The following is a 19,319-nucleotide window of genomic DNA, read 5'->3' as shown; positions in this document are numbered from 1 at the left end:
ACTGACAACCTCTTATTTTGACCCCTTTCCACAATTTATTCCAACCGTCCTGTCCTGCGGCTGAGGCAGGGCATATCAATCATCTTCCACTTATCTGAAAAATTCGTTACAGGTTAAACTGAAATTCGTTACAATTTGCATTTCAGCTTTAATTAGTTCAACAGAATTTCTGTTTCTTACATCAGTCAATTATTATTCACAACTGATAACACTCCCTCCGTGTGGGAAATAGATTCTGGGATACTCGTAACACAACCAGGAATGTTTTCCAAATTCTCTGTACTAATCCTTTGCATTTAGAATCACAAAACACACATACCCATCTCTCACAAACGTTATCAGCAATACAGACTTTATCATTTAAAATGATAAAATGAGAGTCACCACAGAAATGATCAAGCAGTTCATTTTCGTTTACGTCAAACTGAAAATATTTTAAAACATACCGCACCTCAATGAAATTAATTTCCTTATTTAGGCAAAGAGGAAAACGGTACTTAAACTGCATATTCCATGAAATACAGAAATGCTTGCGTAAGTAGAAATGTGATATCCAGTACAAATCAAAGAAATTATTTTCTGTTGATTTTTTTAACGTTCGTATCTAACAAATTCTAAACGTTCCAGGAACATTGCCTTTTCCGTATCTTCAACTTCCCGCCTCCAACTTAAACAATTTAATCCTTTTTTTCCATACGGCAGTTCTGGAACCTTATACCGGCATAAGTTTACATATACACTCCTGGAAATTGAAATAAGAACACCGTGAATTCATTGTCCCAGGAAGGGGAAACTTTATTGACACATTCCTGGGGTCAGATACATCACATGATCACACTGACAGAACCACAGGCACATAGACACAGGCAGCACAGCATGCACAATGTCGGCACTAGTACAGTGTGTATCCACCTTTTGCAGCAATGCAGGCTGCTATTCTCCCATGGAGACGATCGTAGAGATGCTGGATGTAGTCCTGTGGAACGGCTTGCCATGCCATTTCCACCTGGCGCCTCAGTTGGACCAGCGTTCGTGCTGGACGTGCAGACCGCGTGAGACGACGCTTCATCCAGTCCCAAACATGCTCAATGGGGGACAGATCCGGAGATCTTGCTGGCCACGGTAGTTGACTTACACCTTCTAGAGCACGTTGGGTGGCACGGGATACATGCGGACGTGCATTGTCCTGTTGGAACAGCAAGTTCCCTTGCCGGTCTAGGAATGGTAGAACGATGGGTTCGATGACGGTTTGGATGTACCGTGCACTATTCAGTGTCCCCTCGACGATCACCAGTGGCGTACGGCCAGTGTAGGAGATCGCTCCCCACACCATGATGCCGGGTGTTGGCCCTGTGTGCCTCGGTCGTATGCAGTCCTGATTGTGGCGCTCACCTGCACGGCGCCAAACACGCATACGACCATCATTGGCACCAAGGCAGAAGCGACTCTCATCGCTGAAGACGACACGTCTCCATTCGTCCCTCCATTCACGCCTGTCGCGACACCACTGGAGGCGGGCTGCACGATGTTGGGGCGTGAGCGGAAGACGGCCTAACGGTGTGCGGGACCGTAGCCCAGCTTCATGGAGACGGTTGCGAATGGTCCTCGCCGATACCCCAGGAGCAACAGTGTCCCTAATTTGCTGGGAAGTGGCGGTGCGGTCCCCTACGGCACTGCGTAGGATCCTACGGTCTTGGCGTGCATCCGTGCGTCGCTGCGGTCCGGTCCCAGGTCGACGGGCACGTGCACCTTCCGCCGACCACTGGCGACAACATCGATGTACTGTGGAGACCTCACGCCCCACGTGTTGAACAATTCGGCGGTACGTCCACCCGGCCTCCCGCATGCCCACTATACGCCCTCGCTCAAAGTCCGTCAACTGCACATACGGTTCACGTCCACGCTGTCGCGGCATGCTACAAGTGTTAAAGACTGCGATGGAGCTCCGTATGCCACGGCAAACTGGCTGACACTGACGGCGGCGGTGCACAAATGCTGCGCAGCTAGCGCCATTCGACGGCCAACACCGCGGTTCCTGGTGTGTCCGCTGTGCCGTGCGTGTGATCATTGCTTGTACAGCCCTCTCGCAGTGTCCGGAGCAAGTATGTGGGTCTGACACACCAGTGTCAATGTGTTCTTTTTTCCATTTCCAGGAGTGTACATACTTTTGAGTATAAGCTTGTAAAACTAATTAAATTTTGAAATTTAGGCTAATATACTGCTTGATACGTTCATTACTGCTTCGGAACAAAGTTACGATGTCGATGTACAGTTCGATCTATCGCTCGGAATATTTAGATAATCGGAGTTGAATCGTTAGAAATAAAGAAACTGTTGCGGTTCAACCACACAATATTATATTAGCATGCAATATGGGATCATTGTTCTTAAACATGTGAGACGAAAGGCTGACAAAAAAAAAGAGTTCAGAATACATGAAACCCGGCATATACGGAAGACCTGGCAGATCTTGTCACGAAAGGCGAGTCCGAACTATAAAACGAGATGGTAGTATTGTGTTGTCAGTAAAGAAGCAATAACAACAGAACTGGTCCACTTCGAAAGTGGACTAGTCATTGGATGTCACCTGAAAAACTAATCAAGCAGCGACTTTCAGTCCTCCTAAAGCTGCCCATGTCAACCGTTGGTGGTGCGAATGCAAAGTAGGAACTAAACTAATAACAGCCAAGCCTCATACACTGACGGACAGGGACCATTGAGCACGGCGGACAGTGGTTGAAAAAATCGCATGAAATCTGGGATAAGGATCACTCGTCAGTTTCGAAGTGTTACTAGGACATCAGCTGGCATTGTGACTGTGCGTCGGGAGTTACGTGTAGAGCAGCACATAAGCCACACATGCTAAGTGACGCTTCAGTCGTTGTCAAGAGCGTCGCACTAGACAGTGGGTAACTGGAAACCAGTCATTTGGAGCGCTGAATCACTCTATGTTGCGTTTGGGTTTGGCGAATGGCTGGAGAATAGTATCTGCAGGAGTGGGTGTTCCAGCGCGGGGAAGAGAGGGGTGTTTTTCGTGGTTAGGGTGCGGTCCCTATATTGCGCTTAAAAAACGCCAAGTGAGAAAGGATACGGACACATTTACACCACTGTGTACTGCGTACAGCAGAGAAAGAGTTAGGAGACCTCTTTTGTCATCTTCAGTCCTGAGACTGGTTTGATGCAGCTCTCCATGCTACTCTATCCTGTGCAAGCTTCTTCATCTCCCAGTACCTACTGCAACCTACATCCTTCTGAATCTGTTCAGTGTATTCATCTCTTGGTCTCCCTCTACGATTTTTACCCTCCATGCTGCCCTCCAGTACTAAATTGGTGATCCCTATATGCCTAAGAATATGCCCTACCAATCGGTCCCTTCTTCTAGTCAAGTTGTGCCACAAAATCCTCTTCTCCCCAATTCTATTCAATACCTCCTCATTAGTTATGTGATCTACCCATCTAATCTTCAGCATTCTTCTGTAGCACCACATTACGAAAGATTCTATTCTCTTCTTGTCTAAACTATTTATCGTCCACGTTTCACTTCCATACAAGGCTACACTCCATACAAATACTTTCAGAAACGACTTCCTGGCACTTAAATCTATCCTCTTCTTCAGAAACGCTTTGCTTGCCATTGCCAGTCTACATTTTATATCCTCTCTACTTCGACCATCATCAGTTATTTTGCTCCCCAAATAGCAAAACTCATTTACTACTTTAAGCGTCTCATTTACTAATCTAATTCCCTCAGCATCACCTGATTTAATTCAACTACATTCCATTATCCTCGTGTTGCTTTTGTTGATGTTCATATTATATCGTCCTTTCAAGATACTGTTCATTCCGTTCAGCTGCTATTCCAGGTCCTTTGCTGTCTCTGACAGAATGACAATGTCATCGGCGAACCTCAAAGTTTTTATTTCTTCTCCATGGATTTTAATACCTACTCCGAATTTTTCTTTTGTTTTCTTTACTACTTGCTCAATATACAGATTGAATAACATCGGGGACAGGCTACAAGTTCCCAACCACTGCTCCCTTTCATGTCCATCGACTCTTATAACTGCCATCTGGCTTCTGTACAATTTGTAAATAGCCTTTCGCTCCCTGTATTCTACTTCTGCCACCTTCAGAATTTGAAAAAGCTTTCTCTAAGTCTACAAATGCTAGAAACGTAGGTTTGCCTTTCGTTAATCTATTTTCTAAGATATGTGACCATGACTGTATCTATATGACAATGCACCCCGTCACAAAGAGGCAAGTATGAGGCAGTGGTCTGTTGACAATTAATATTCCTGAAATGGATTAGCCTGCCCAGATTCCCGACCGGAACCAATGGAAGACCTTTGGGATCGGTTGGAACGTCAACTTTGCTCCAGACGTCAGCGTCCAACCTTCTCTAGCTTCGACTCTTGAGAACGAATAGCCTTCCTTTCCTCCACAGATATTCAGATCCATTCTGCTTTGTCCCTAACAAAGCCTAATAGTGGACATTCCTCACATTAATGTCCACTAACAGGTGACCTTTGGATATTAGAATTAATGGAAGAAGGCTTACTAACTTGAGATTTGCTGATGATGTTGCCTTACTGGCCTAAGAATTCGCAGAGCTCCAAAACTTAGTTACAGATCTTGCATCGGAATGTCACCTTTTCAAAACAAAAGTGATGTCCAAGAAATGGGTCCCAGCTGTAGATGTGAAAGTTAAGGACAGTCTATTAGAAGAGGTCAGTGAATATGTCTACCTTGGCCAGATTATAAATATGAAGGGAGACATAAGGCCAGAAATCTATCGACGCATCAAGCTTGGCTGGCAAGCATTTGGGAAGAATTCAACAGTATTCAGGTCAAAAATGTCAGTAAATCTGAAGAAAGCAGTGTTTGATCAATGCATTCTTCGTGTAATGACGTATGGCTGCGAGACATGGACACTGAAGTCATTTACAAAAGGGAAACTGTGGGGTGCATACTGTAAGACCTTCAGTACACACACCATCAGATTATTTGACTTGTCGCTCTAAGTAGGCGAGTGTCAGCAATATGTCTCGTGGTCTTATCATGGCGCGTTTATCTTCTGCCATTAGGTCAGACGATAGAAATGACACTTGCACGCTTAGAGTAGAGTAGAGAGATTGACGGTAACCAACTTTAAACAGAACTTAATTAATTTTCACACATATTTATTAAAATAATAACAAGCATAAAAATTACTTAACTTGGTTCTGGATGCTATTTACAATTGACAATCTGAAGTTCCTTTGGTATTGGTACGTTAATCTTATTCTCACATATATCTCTCATACTTGACAAAAGTGTCTATACATTTATCTTCATGGCTACGTACAGAAATATGGTAATCTTATTAGGCGCAGACTGAAACTTGACTATAGACTGGTACAGACTAATGCTGACTGGTACAGACTAATGCAGACTGACTAATCGGTGGTCTGTACACTCGTTATAATACCTCGCGCATTCATGTATCACTGCGCAAGTGTGATCCACGAGGAGAAACGGTTCTATGATAGGAGCAATCTCATTGGCTGCGTTACATATTAATACGCGGATCGGCGGAAGTAGAATTTGGTCCGTCTCTATGGCAGCGCCATCTCGTAGTGCGGAGACGGATGAGCTGCCTGCGCTGTATTGTTTAGCGGGGCGCGCTCTAGTGGGAAAGTTGTGTACGCGCTGACCATGCGGAACTATGTACACAACAGAAACTTAGGACAGCACAGAGAGCCATAGAGAGATCAATGCTGGGCTATACAAGAAAGGACAGGAAAAGGGCGGATGACATCCAGTCTGTGACGAAGGTAAACGACATCTTAGAGACAGTAGGTTCCTTGAAATGGCAGTCGGCTGGCCACGTCGCAAGAAGACAAGACAGCAGATGGGCAAACTAGTACTGGAGTGGAGTCCGAGAGAGCACCGGAGGCCTAGAGGAAGAGCACATGGGACAAAGACATCAAGAAGATCGCTACTAACACCTGGCAGAAAACTGCCCAAGACCGTCCCACTTGGAGAAGACTGCTGAAAGTCTACCTGAATCCACGACTCGAAGAGGCCACATCATTTAATGATTGAATTGGCTGATGATGCTGATGATGAAGCTTCTAGGTTCTGGTACTCCTTGTCATTTTCGGGAGTCTCGGTTCTGGTGCTACTTTACTCTCCGAAAGCTAGGAATAAAAACGGATAATTTATACACATAACCATATGAGTGTTTTAGTTACTTTTTTGGGGGATGGGAGGAGGGGTTATAACGCTTCTCGGTTCGAGCCTGAGATAAGATATACAACATCCCCCAGGCTGTGGCTAAGCCATGTCTCCGCAATATCCTTTCTTCCAGGAGTGCTAGTTCTGCAAGGTTCGCAGGAGAGCTTCTGTGAAGTTTGGAAGGTAGGAGACGAGGTACTGCCAGAAGTAAAGCTGTGACGACGGGGCGTGAGTCATGCTTGGGTAGCTCAGTCGGTAGAGCACTTGCCCGCGAAAGGCAAAGGTCCCGAGTTCGAGTCTCGGTCCGGCACACAGTTTTAATCTGTCAGGAAGTTTCATATCAGCGCACACTCCACTGTAGAGTGAAAATTTCTTTCTATAACGTCCCCCAGGCTGTGGCTAAGCCATGTCTCCGCAATATCCTTTCTTCCAGGAGTGTTAGTTCTTCAAGGTTCGCAGGAGAGCTTATGTGAAGTTTGGAAGGTAGGAGACGAGGTACTGCCAGAAGTAAAGCTATGAGGACGGGGCGTGAGTCGTGCTTGGGTAGCTCAGTCGGTAGAGGACTTGCCCGCGAAAGGCAAAGGTCCCGAGTTCGAGTCTCGGTCGGGCACACAGTTTTAATCTGACAGGAAGTTTTATACAACATCGTGTTTGGCAGCTTTTCGCCGGTGTGAAGTCCACGAAAATAGAGGATGCGGCTGCGGCGCGAGGCGGTAGGGCTGTCGCTAATTGCAGACCGCGGCGCGGTCAGCGCGTCCTTTGATCAGTGTGGCGCGAGATATCGATCTCTGGCGGGCGCGGGTGATCAGCCGGACCGACCAGAGCAGAGGGTAGGCGGCAGTGGCAGCCGCAGAGAGGACCGCCGCGCTGAATCACGAGAACAAAGAGGTCGGCCGCGCTCGGCCGCGCTCGGCAGCCTTCGGCGCGTCGGCGGCGCAGAGGACCGCGCCGCCGAGCAGCGTCCAGTAGCTGCCGGAGCGGCGTGCAGCGACGACCCGCAGCAGTGGACGGACCTCCGCAGCGCCTGCGAGGCATGTCGCCGCTGTAGGCGCCGCGAGCAGCACACACCGCTCCATGGTGAGGACCGCGCTGTCTGCTGCATGCCGCTTTTCTTCCCCTCACCGCCGCTGCCACGGCCGGACCACCGACGCTCTCCTGACACTAGTGCCGGCGTTTTGTGCGTGTGCAGCTGTGTGTCACTTCCGCAGACAGTTTTTTGCTGGTTTTGGGAATCATGGAAACGTGTCAGTTTCTGTACTCTCTCTGTCTCGTGTGCATGATCGTCTTCCACATAATGTACGCATGCTGCTTAACGTAGTGCGGTGTCTTTGAAGGTTACGGTCGAGCTATATTTTAATGGCAGTGCAGTGACGCTAGGGTAAAACGAAGCATCTCACTTGAACGCAAAATTTCTTTATATCCACTACAACTATACGACTGTGGTAACGCTTTCTTTTTTTTTTTTTTTTTTGGCGTTATTTAGCGTTCCGACAGCATCTAGATCGTTAGAGATGGAGAACTAGCTCAACCCGACAGTTTGGGAAGGAGAAATCGTCTGTGGCCTTCAACGAAATATTTATGCATTCTCCGAAATCATTGTTATCTCTCGGAGCGACGCTGGGAAGAAACTAATGAAATGGAAGGCAGTAAGCATCTCACTTCAGGGTGAAATTGTTGTATGTTCATGATAACAACAGCAGTGGGCTAAAGCATTCACTTTTTTCTGCCACTATTTATAGTTTCGTCGGCGTCTAGATCACTGGAGATTGAGGACTGGCTCACATCGAAAGGTCTGAGAAAAGAAATCGTTGTGACCTTGAAGAAAACACTTCTTCATACTCCGAAATAATTTTATGGGAACTTTTAAGGAAGGTGATACGAATGCATTCAAAATCCTGATCCACTCGGATACAAGCCAATCATTCTAAGGAATGAATATCCTTGACGACGTCACGTGTGGTTGTGTTTATTATGACTGGTGGAGGATGCTTGAACACCGTTCCGCTGAACAGACAATGCTGCCTGAAAATTTAAGTTTGTTTGCTAGAAGTTACGATAAATAGAGTTTCACGTGTCGTCGGTGTCATTATTGATAGTGCACAGTCTCACCTGGCCACTTATAGCACGAGGAAGAAAGATCGTAGCATTTTGTGTAGTGGATGAAGTAAATAACGGAAAACCAAAATTATCACTTTTATGATCCTTCTGCGCTTCTAATCCTGTCATCTTGTAAAAGTAACCAACGCTAAAGTCGTGATTGCATGTGGCTTTCATTGTACGATATTTGAAATATTGGCGAAAACTTTCACTTCACATGACGCAAACAAAAATTCAGAAGAATATTTAGCAAACTGGCAGCAAACGGGTAAAAACAGGATGATAAAAGATTATTTGGACCCTGCTCTTTTGTAACATAAGTCCGGTGTGTTCTGTTTAAATAATACCGGAAGTCGTCTGAAGAGAAGAGATCTTGAAATGTTGCTACCCATCCAGTGGACGAGTGGGGGCTAACATAATTCTGTTACACTGAGGAGAGGTATGATTTTTATCAGAAAGCTCAAACAGCAAATGCAGTGCTGGTCCCGACGTTAGCCTCTCCCTTAATTTTGAAGAGGGCCGAAAGAGAAAAAGGAGGACAAAAATTCGTGTCACATTACCCATTTACAAAAAGTTGTTGACGATATGCTCTCTCTTAATCACATTTTTATATGTCAATGCCAGTCTTCTAATCACAGTCCCACACATGTCACCTCACTGTCGCTATTTGTTTCCTTACGTCAGCATCTTTGTCACACTCCTCACAAAGTACGTGCTCTTAGCTACCACCCACGGCAATGGAAACGACGCATTTCTTAAACGACGCTTCCATTTTTTTTTTCATTTCTTTCACTCTCTACTCTTGAACAATGGGCGGGCAGTTGTAGAACAAAGCTTTATCTTTTCAGCCGGATATTCCAGTAAGTTTGGGAACGAGGTAGAGGGCCTTACAGATTGGAAATACTTAGAACAGACTTCCACTTTCAGCATTTGCCCGACGACCAAGCAAAGCCTCCAGAAGATCTTCATCGGAACCGAGAGGGGGGGGGGGGGCAGAACCTACGGTATGGTTAATTGACTTCTGGGACAGTGTTGTCCATTCTCCCAGACGAAAATCGCGCGCCTGTGTGTGCGTGCATGTGTTCAAAAATGGCTCTGAGCACTATGGGACTTAACTTCTGAGGTCATCAGTCCCCTAGAACTTAGAACTACTTAAACCTAACTAACCTAAGGACATCACAAACATCCTTGCCCGAGGCAGGAGTCGAACCTGCGACCGCAGCGGTCGCGCGGCTCCAGACTGTAGCGCCTAGAACCGCTCGGCTACTCCGGCCGGCCGCGCATGTGTGTGTGTGTGTGTGTGTGTGTGTGTGTGTGTGTGTCTGTGTGTGTGTGTGTAATGGCTTCTTGAAAGCTTCTCTGATTAGGCAATCCTTTCACATGTCGAACAACTGCGACTTTGAAATTGGGCTTATAACTACACCGGGTTGATTTGCTTTCGACAGTAGTAGTCACTGATGATGACATTTAGCTGGAGAAAAAACTGTGCGTGTGTTATCGTGAAAAAAGGCGAAACGGTGAGCACGATGATAGTCACTACGTAAATGAAAATGTCAACAATATAAGACGGCTACGTTGCCAAATCTAATGTTGTTGTTGTTGTTGTGGTCTTCAGTCCTGAAACTGGTGTGATGCAGCTCTCCATACTACTCTATCCTGTGCGAGCTTCTTCATCCCCCAGTGCCTACTGCAACTTACATCCTTCTGAATCTGCTTAGTGTATTCATCTCTTGGCCTCCCTCTACGATTTTTACCCTCCATGCTGCCCTCCAATGCTAAATTTGTGATCCCTTGATGCCTCAAAACATGTCCTACCAACCGATCCCTTCTTCTGGTCAAGTTGTGCCACGAACTTCTCTTCTCCCCAATCCTATTCAATACTTCCTCATTAGTAATGTGATCTACCCATCTAATCTTCAGCATTCTTCTGTAGCACCACATTTCGAAAGCTTCTATTCTCCTTCTCCAAATCTAATAAAACGATTAATTTTCAAATACTGGCGATGTTGTGAGTCAAAGTGCGCAACTACCGTGTCTACGATGCGTCATAATACCGGCATTTGAAGCATCACACGGATAAACCCCACCATAATTTCTCGTGGCTAAAGTCTGAGGGAAAGCGCAATTAAATACATTTCGTGCATTTATCGGTCTGATGGGTCGGTGAGTGCGATCGTCTGAAATCTCGGAGGGTAAGCGTAGTTCCTTCAGAGAAGGTACGACTCGCCAGAGGAACGGGAGAGCAGCTCGGATGGCGGAGCTTCCCTCCGGCGTCCCCCTAATTGGCGTCGAGCAGTCTCGCGGTGTAGGGGGCGTGCATCGACCGGCGTCTGCCATCTTGGGCCGCGCTGGACCACGCCTCGTAAGCCGGCAGCAGTGCGACCTCGCCGCCCGTCTGCGCCGTGTCTGGCGAGTCGAGCTGCGACCGCCGCGCCGCGCCGCGCCGCCGCCCGCGGCTAACGGAAAGTGAAACGCCATCGCCGCCCACCTAGCCCCGCCGATATGCGCTGTTCTATCATCACTCTGCTGCCGACTCACTAAGTCCAGGCTCTGCGGTGTTGCTAAGTCGTAGTTCTTCTTACTACCCGGTGCCTGCAGAGATACACTACTGGCCATTACAATTGCTACACCACGAAGATGACGTGCTACAGACGCGAAATTCAACCGACAGGAAAAAGATGCTGTGATATGCAAATGATTAGCTTTTCAGAGCATTCACAGAAGGTTGGCGCCGGTGGCGACACCTATAACGTGCTAACACGAGGAAAGTTTCCAACCGATTTCTCATACACAAACAGCAGTTGACCGGCGTTGCCTGGTGAAACGTTGTTGTGATGCCTCGTGTAAGGAGGAGAAATGCCTACCGTCACGTTTCCGACTTCGATAAAGGTCGGATTGTAGCCTATCGCGATTGCGGTTTATCGTATCCGTGACATTGCTGCTCGCGTTGGTCGAGATGCAATGACTGTTAGCAGAATATGGAATCGGTGGGTTCAGAAGGGTAATACGGAACGCCGTGCTGGATCCCAACGGCCCGTATCACTAGCAGTCGAGATGACAGGCATCTTATCCGCATGGCTGTAACGGATCGTGCAGCAACGTCTCGATCCCTGAGTCAACAGATGGGGACGTTTGCAAGACAACAACCATCTGCACGAACAGTTCGATGACGTTTGCAGCAGCACGGACGGTCAGCTCGGAGACTGTGGCTGCGGTTATCCTTGACGCTGCATCACAAACAGGAGCGCCTGCGGTGGTGTACACAAAGACGAACCTGGGTGCACGAATGGCAAACGTCAATTTTTCGGATGAATCCAGGTTCTGTTTACAGCATCATGTGTTTGGTGACATCGCGGTGAACGCACATTGAAAGCGTGTATTCGTCATCGCCATACTTGTGTATCACCCGGCGTGATGGTATCGGGTGCCATTGGTTACACTTCTCGGTCACCTCTTGTTCGCACTGACGGCACTTTGAATAGTGGACGTTACATTTCAGATGTGTTACGACCCGTGGCTCTACCCTTCATTCGATCCCTGCGAAACCCTACATTTCAGCAGTATAATGCACGACCGCATGTTGCAGGTCCTGTACGGGCCTTTCTGGATACAGAAAATATTCGACTGCTGTCCTGGCCAGCACATTCTCCAGATCTCTCTCCAATTGAAAACGTCTGGTCAATGGTGGCCGAGCAACTGGCTCGTCACAATACGCCAGTCACTACTCTTGGTGAACTGTGGTATCGTGTTGAAGCTGCATGGGCAGCTGTACTTGTACAAGCCATCCAAGCTCTGTTTGACTCCATGCCGAGACGTATCAAGGCCGTTATTACGGCCAGAGGTGGTTGCTCTGGGTATTGATTTCTCAGGATCTATGTACCCAAATTGCGTGAAAATGTAATCACATGTCAGTTCTAGTATAATACATTAGTCCAATGAATACCCCTTTTTCATCTGCATTTCTTCTTGGTGTAGTAATTTTAATGGCCAGTAGTGTAAATCAGGCGGAAAATTCGTCCCTACGTCCACACGATCACCCTGCAGCTCAAACCTAGGTTTGAAATGATGTATTGTAAACCATCATCTGTTCCGACACAACTTTATTCGCAAGTTTCTTGTACTGGCCATTTTTGCAGCACCTATATTTAAATACAGTAGTTGAAAAGAAAAACGCCTATACATTAATTTTTATTTATTTATCATGTGCGCTCAGACGCGTTTCGCCTCAGTTACAACGCATCTTCAGTGTGTGTCAGATCAGATTCTAATTGATTCTTTTTAAGCCAAACAGCTTTCTCTCAGGTGGCAAACTGGTTGGAAGCTGCAGTTTTCCTTTTGGTCACTGTTTTCAGCATGAAGCATTTTAACCGGCAGTTTTCGTTTTGGTAACTATTTTCAACATATAAGAGTTTAACTGGCAGTTAAAGTACTATCTATTGAAAACACTGATCAAAACGAAAACTACCAACTTTCAACCATTTTGCCAACTGAGAGAAAGCTGTTTGACTTAAAAGAAATCAATGGTTCGATGACGGGGTAAACATTGATGTTGAAAGAGGTTTCTTCCTCTTTCATACTGTCAGGGTTCCATCCACAGAACATACTGTCACCAAGAGGGCCAAAACACTCCACTCATCGGGACCTGTGGAGAGGGCCGAGATTTTACTCGCGTGGTCTGATGATTAAGTAACACACATCGTATCCTCTACTGCTCTCACCATCGAAATATTACTGACGACAATCCAACCAACGTGTGCTGACTAGGAAGGCTACTCAAGCGATTCTCTGTCATGAAAGATCCATCAGTTTTGCATCGGCGGCTGCTAAATTTATGCTGCATGTCAGTGACGACAGCGTTCTTGCGTTTATTCGCCATATGTAAGAACGGCGAATAAACGCCAGAATACGTTTGTTTGCGTGGCCATCTTTCGCAGCACCGGTTGAAAGCTGTTACTATTGGTTATCCGTCTGAGCTGACTCCAAACAAACGTATTATGGAAGCCTTTTCAGGCATTTCCAAGTGGCCTCTACATGGAGTTTAGAAGGATACACCTCAACCTCCATAAAACTGTCCAACATATAAAGTTAAAAAACATTTGCAGATCAAATAGTATTATACCTAAATACTTTAATGTACAGGTTAAAAACATTTCTGCCAGTGCATAGAAAACAAAACAAATAGCCCAAGGAATTTGACTAAACAACGAGATCAAGTCTCTTCATGCCAAAAAGCAAACCTTAAATTAGCGAGGTTGAAAATCGTACATATGCAGTGTTAGAAAAAATGAAAGAAACTCACAAAATTGTATTCAGCTCAAGACGGATAACCAATAGTAACAAACGCCAGAGTGTTAAGATTTTTTTTTAAATCTTTTGCACTACTGCAAGCCTCGCATTAATTTGACTCTGGTTACCGCATTGAAATACTTGTCTCCCTCTACAACTTAGCCCCCCCCCCCCATCTCCCCACTTTTCTCCATGACCAAATTAACTGTATTAACTATTCGTTAGTGTCTCAGGATGTTCCACATCAACCTGTCCCTTCTTTTAGTCAAGTTGTACCACATAGGTCTTTTCTCCTTGACTGTTCTTTTCCTCTTGATTAGTTATCTTATGTAACCTTCAGCATTCCTCTATAACATCACATTTCAAAAGCTCCTATTCGCTTCTTGTTCACCTGATCTTTCAAGTTCTTTGCTATCTCTGGCAGAATTACCAAGTCGTCGTCAAATGTTAATGCGTTGTTTTTTTTTCCTTGTTTTGCATGTTAATCCACTCTCCAAATTTCTTCTTGCCTTCCTTTACTGCCTGCTTAATGTACAGATTGTATAATATGGGGGATTTGGTACAACCCTGTCCATTATTTTCATGCACTTCGTTTCTTATAGCTGCAGTCTGCTTTCTGTACAAGTAGCAGCTAACCCTTCGCTAAGTTGCACGAACTGGCATCGCACTTATCTTTCTCTGCAGGAATTATATTGTCATTCTCTTTTACAGAAGTGCTTACAATTTTAATATGACATTGTTAGTTGCGTTTCTGAAAAGTGTGTAGTATGTCTGCTGCGCTGGAATCGACTTATTAGTTGAAGAGAAAGCGAACCCCCCGCCCCTCTTCTAACAGCCGTGACCGCAAGTCTTAAGACTCTAGAGGAACGGAAGGTTCCAAATGATTGGAAAAGGGCACAGGTAGTTCCAGTTTTCGAGAAGGGTCGGCGAGCAGATGCACAAAACTATAGGCCTATATCTGTGACATCGATTTGTTGTAGAATTTTAGAACATGTTTTTCGCTCGCGTGTCATGTCCTTTCTGGAAACCCAGAATCTACTCTGTAGGAATCAACATGGATTCGGAAACAGCGATCGTGTGAGACCCGCTTTATTTGTTCATGAGACCCAGAAAAGATTAGATAAAGGCTCCCAGGTAGATGCCATTTTCCTTGACTTCCGGAAGGCGTTCGATACAGTTCCGCACTGTCGCCTGATAAACAAAGTAAGAGCCTACGGAATATCAGAACAGCTGTGTGGCTGGATTGAAGAGTTTTTAGCAAACAGAACACAGCATGTTGTTCTCAATGGAGAGACGTCTACAGACGTTAAAGTAACCTCTGGTGTGCTACAGGGGAGTGTTATGGGACCATTGCTTTTCACAATATGTATAAATGACGTAGTAGATAGTGTCGGGAGTTCCATGCGGCTTTTCGCGGATGATGCTGTAGTATACAGAGACGTTGCAGCATTAGAAAATTGCAGCGAAATGCAGGAAGACTTGCAGCGGATAGGCACTTGGTGCAGGGAGTGGCAACTGACCCTAACATGGACAAATGTAATGTATTGCAAATACATAGAAAGAAGTATCCTTTATTGTATGATTAAATGATAGCGGAACAAACACTGGTAGCAGTTACTTCTGTAAATTATCTGGGAGTATGCGTACGGAACAATTTGAAGTGGAATGATCATTTAAATTAAAGTAATTTTTGATAAGCCGGGTGCCAGGTTGAGATTCCTCATTGAGAGTCCTTAGAAAATGTAGTCCTACAAAGGAGGTGGCTTACAAGACACTCGTTCGACCTATACTTGAGTATTGCTCATCAGTGTGGGATCCGCACCAGATCGGGTTGACGGAGGAGATAGAGAAGATACAAAGAAGAGCGGCGCGTTTCGTCACAGGGTTATTTGGTAAGCGTGATAGCGTTACGGAGATGTTTAGCAAACTCAAGTGGCAGACTCTGCAAGAGAGGCGCTCTGCATCGCGGTGTAGCTTGCTGTCCAGGTTTCGAGAGGGTGCGTTTCTGGATGAGGTATCGAAAATATTGCTTCCCCCTACTTACACCTCCCGAGGAGATTACGAATGTAAAATTAGAGAGATTCGAGCCCGCACAGAGGCTTTCCGGCAGTCGTTCTTCCCGCGAACCATACGCGACTGTAACAGGAAAGGAAGGTAATGACAGTGGCACGTTAAGTGCCCTCCTCCACACACCGTTGGGTGGCTTGCGGAGTATAAAAGTAGATGTAGATGTAATTGTTCGATGACACGCAGCGGTGTGAAACGGTTTCTTGTTGGATAAGTCCAGAGCTGTAAGCCAAGTTTCGTGGGGGATAGGATGGTGTGCGAAGCAGTACGGCCAGTCGTGTCGTGTAGTGCGTAGCGAGTTCCATCGCACGTGCGGCTGTGTGCTGGTCTAGCCCCTGACGGCGTAGGCCACCTGCGACACGAGAGGTGTGACCGCGCACAGCCTTATGTTATCAGCTGCGGCTGCCGTCTCAATATGGCACTTTTGGAGATTCCACATTTTCCTTTTCACATCTGCCAGAGTGTTCACAGGTGGCGGCTCTAAGTGGTAAAAAGATCGCGTATACCGAAAGCACCGCCGTACTTCCAACTCGCTAAAGTTTTGCCTCCAGGGCAATAACAACCACGCGAAAATTGCGCCTGACAGATGAAGCCAGTTATAAAATCGAAGTGTTTGCGACCTGTAGCGCTATTATCTCAGTATTAATTACGACAGTAGCTGTGTGCTCGATAGAACTTACCAGCATTTGCTGTGTGAAGTACCCTCTAACTGCATTTCACAGATGAACAAATCGTTTGTTATATTGTGTACGAAATTTTTCTCTAAAACGGGCGAGGCCTTCTTTGCACCTGATGCAATTATACATAATGAAGTACTGTCCGAAAGAAGCTGCACAAATATCCACTCACATTTCCATAAGATGTCAGAATGGTGACATTTGGCAACTTGCTACAAATGTCCAGAAAATAAAAGTGTGTGCTTCATAAAATGCAAAAACGCAGCGTGAGACGACTAAAATATCAAAGAACAGCGCCTTCCTCTAAACTCAGAAAAATGTATGTTAAATTGTTGATGAAGTACGGCAACCAGCCACGAACTGTTTTTATGTTACTTTATTTAAAAAGTACCGTTACCGGTTTCGAATTTTTCACAATTCATCATCAGGCGGTTTTTACGTGCTTTCGTCAAAAAAATTATACATTGGTTTCCTGTGAGTTTCCAACAATATATTTAACTGCAGTAAAACTGCAGAAACAAATGCGTCAGAAGGACATTTCACGGCAACTTACAGGAAACCAATGTATAATTTCTTTTCATGGAAGCATGAAAAAACCGTCAGATGATGAATTGCGCCGGCCGCGGTGGTCTCGCGGTTCTATGCGCGCAGTCCGGAACCGTGCGACTGCTACGGTCGCAGGTTCGAATCCTGCCTCGGGCATGGATGTGTGTGGTGTCCTTAGGTTAGTTAGGTTTAAGTAGTGCTAAGTTCTAGGGGACTGATGACCACAGCTGTTAAGTCCCATAGTGCTCAGAGCCATTTGAACCATGAATTGCGAAAAATTCGAAATTGGTAATGGTATGAAACTTCCTCGCCGATTAAAACTGTGTGCCGACCGAGACTCGAACTCAGGAACTTTGCCTTTCGTAGGCAAGTGCTCTACCAACTGAGCTACCCAAGCACGACTCACGCCCCGTCCTCACACCTTTTCTGCCAGTACCTCCTCATTTTGGTAATGGTACTTTTTAAATAAAGTAACCAAAAACCAGTTTGTGGCTGCCTGTTGTACACTATCAACAATTTATTTCATATAACATCTACGGCCTGCAACCATGTTTTTGACAGAATTGCGAAATGTAAGTTAATGAAGATGAGTGCGAAAAACAGTCCGATAATGTTCGAGTACAGCATTGTTAGCACGTAGATTAAATATCTATTGGTAACGTTGCAAAGTGACATGAAATGCAGCGAACACGTGAGGACCGTAATACGGAAGACGAGTGGTCCACTCCAGTTTTCTGGGAGAATTTTAGGAAAGTGTGGTTCAGCTCAAAAGGCGACTGCGCGAACGGAACACTAGTTTGACCGATTCTTCAGTGCTGCTCGAGTGTTTGGGAGCCACACCAGATCAGATTAAAGGAAGAAAGCGAAAGAATCCAGGGGCGTGGTGCTAGATTTGTTGCCGGTAGCTTCGATCAACACGCGAGTGTTACAGAGATGCTTCGTGAACTCAAAAGGATATCCCTGCAAGCAAGACGACGTTCATTGCGCGAAAAACTATTGAGAAAATTTAGAGAACGTGCATTTGCGGCTGACTGCACGATGATTCTACTGCCGCCAACGTACATTCCGGGCAAGGACCACAAAGATAAAAGAAATTAGGGCTTGTACAAAGTTAGACAGACAGTCCTTTTTCCCTCGTTCTATTTGTGAGTGAAACAGGAAAAGAAATGACTAGTAGTGGCACAAGGTACCCTCCGCCAGTCACCATACGGTGCCTTGCAGAGTATGTAAGGAATCAATTAACAGATAAAAATACCTGGATGCAGAGGTTTGTTAGGATGTGGCATGGAATCATCCCATAGACTCAATCAACGGTAAAACTAGTGTCAGGCTTATATTTATTGGAAGTATACTGGGAAAACACAGCGTACGCTATTAAAAAACGCCAGTGTTATTCATGCTTCCATATCGCTCAAGTGTGTGGGATCCAAACGAAATAGGAATATTGAAGGTATACAAAGAATATCAGGTGTCAGGGAAGATGGATGCCAACTAACCCGCGGAAGCCTGCTTAAAAAGTTTCAACACCAGTCGTAACTGATGAAGTTAGGAGAGAACTACAGTCCCGTACGTAACGCTCCCACAAGCGTCGCCAACACAAGATTAGTCAAATTATTCCGCTCGCCGTGTCATTCTTTCCGTGCTCCTTACGCGAATGGAACGGTAAGAAATCTTAATTACGTTGTGAAATGAGAAGCACTTTATGTCATGCATTTGTAGACTGCAGAGTTTACATTGGACGTAGAAACAGGAAAGCTGGGACTGAGATTGCGAGGTTTGACCTGCCTTGGCACGTAAACCCTGGATAATGTGGTGATACAAGCGCCTTAAGGGGCTCCGGAACGCCCTATACTTGCAATGTTAAAATAACGCTTATAAATTACATCTTTCCTCACAAAGTAGTTGAGGTAGGAAGTTGAACTTTTTACAGATTATTTATTGGAATATGGGCTACAACTTAACACAGGGATTTTACAAAATTTTAGTTCAGTTATTAAAGATGATTTTTTTTCAATTGTAATGAAAATTCACAACATTTTTTTGCAATTTTTTATTTATATATACAAAATATACAGTTTTTTGGAAAAAGGCTGTGTTAAATTATGTAGAAGGTACATTTACTGAAAGTTTGAAACAAATATGTTTGGAAGATCCTTAGAAAACATGTAATTAGTATGAGAAAATAAAAGTTTTGGGAATCGAGCGACAAAGATTGGATTAACTTTTTAGTGCATTCCAGGTCCATAGGATGGATTATCTTCATCCTCTGCAAACTCCTCCTCCAGCTTCCTCTTGTTCCTCCTCCTGTTTACTCTTGCTTGTATTTCTAGACTCTTTACAGCCCTGTCTGCAGCCCGAAGGCGTTCCTTGTCTAAAGCAAGCATCGCTCGTTGTTGTGTTCGTAGATTTTGCTACCATTTTCTTCAGTTG

The 19,319-nt window shown here is 45.4% G+C and overlaps 1 protein-coding gene across 3 annotated transcripts in view; it reads left to right on the top strand.

Moving 5' to 3' along the window:
• Window positions 1-7,196: 7,196 nt before the first annotated feature.
• LOC126481601 (dual specificity tyrosine-phosphorylation-regulated kinase 4) overlaps window positions 7,197-19,319 on the top strand; it is a 647,996-nt gene continuing 635,873 nt past the window's right edge. Inside the window, exon 1 of one of the 3 annotated variants that reach the window (XM_050105470.1) lies at window positions 7,197-7,293. In XM_050105470.1, coding sequence (XP_049961427.1) covers window positions 7,291-7,293 — 3 coding nt within the window. In that variant the 5' untranslated portion in view covers window positions 7,197-7,290. The remainder of the gene's footprint in view (window positions 7,294-19,319) is intronic. The other 2 variants (XM_050105469.1, XM_050105468.1) reach the window with 2 other exon arrangements.

Source organism: Schistocerca serialis, chromosome 5 (genome assembly GCF_023864345.2).
Source record: "Schistocerca serialis cubense isolate TAMUIC-IGC-003099 chromosome 5, iqSchSeri2.2, whole genome shotgun sequence".
In the NCBI taxonomy this organism is placed as follows: Eukaryota; Metazoa; Arthropoda; class Insecta; order Orthoptera; family Acrididae; genus Schistocerca; species Schistocerca serialis.
This window is presented reverse-complemented; position numbering and strand designations above follow the sequence as displayed.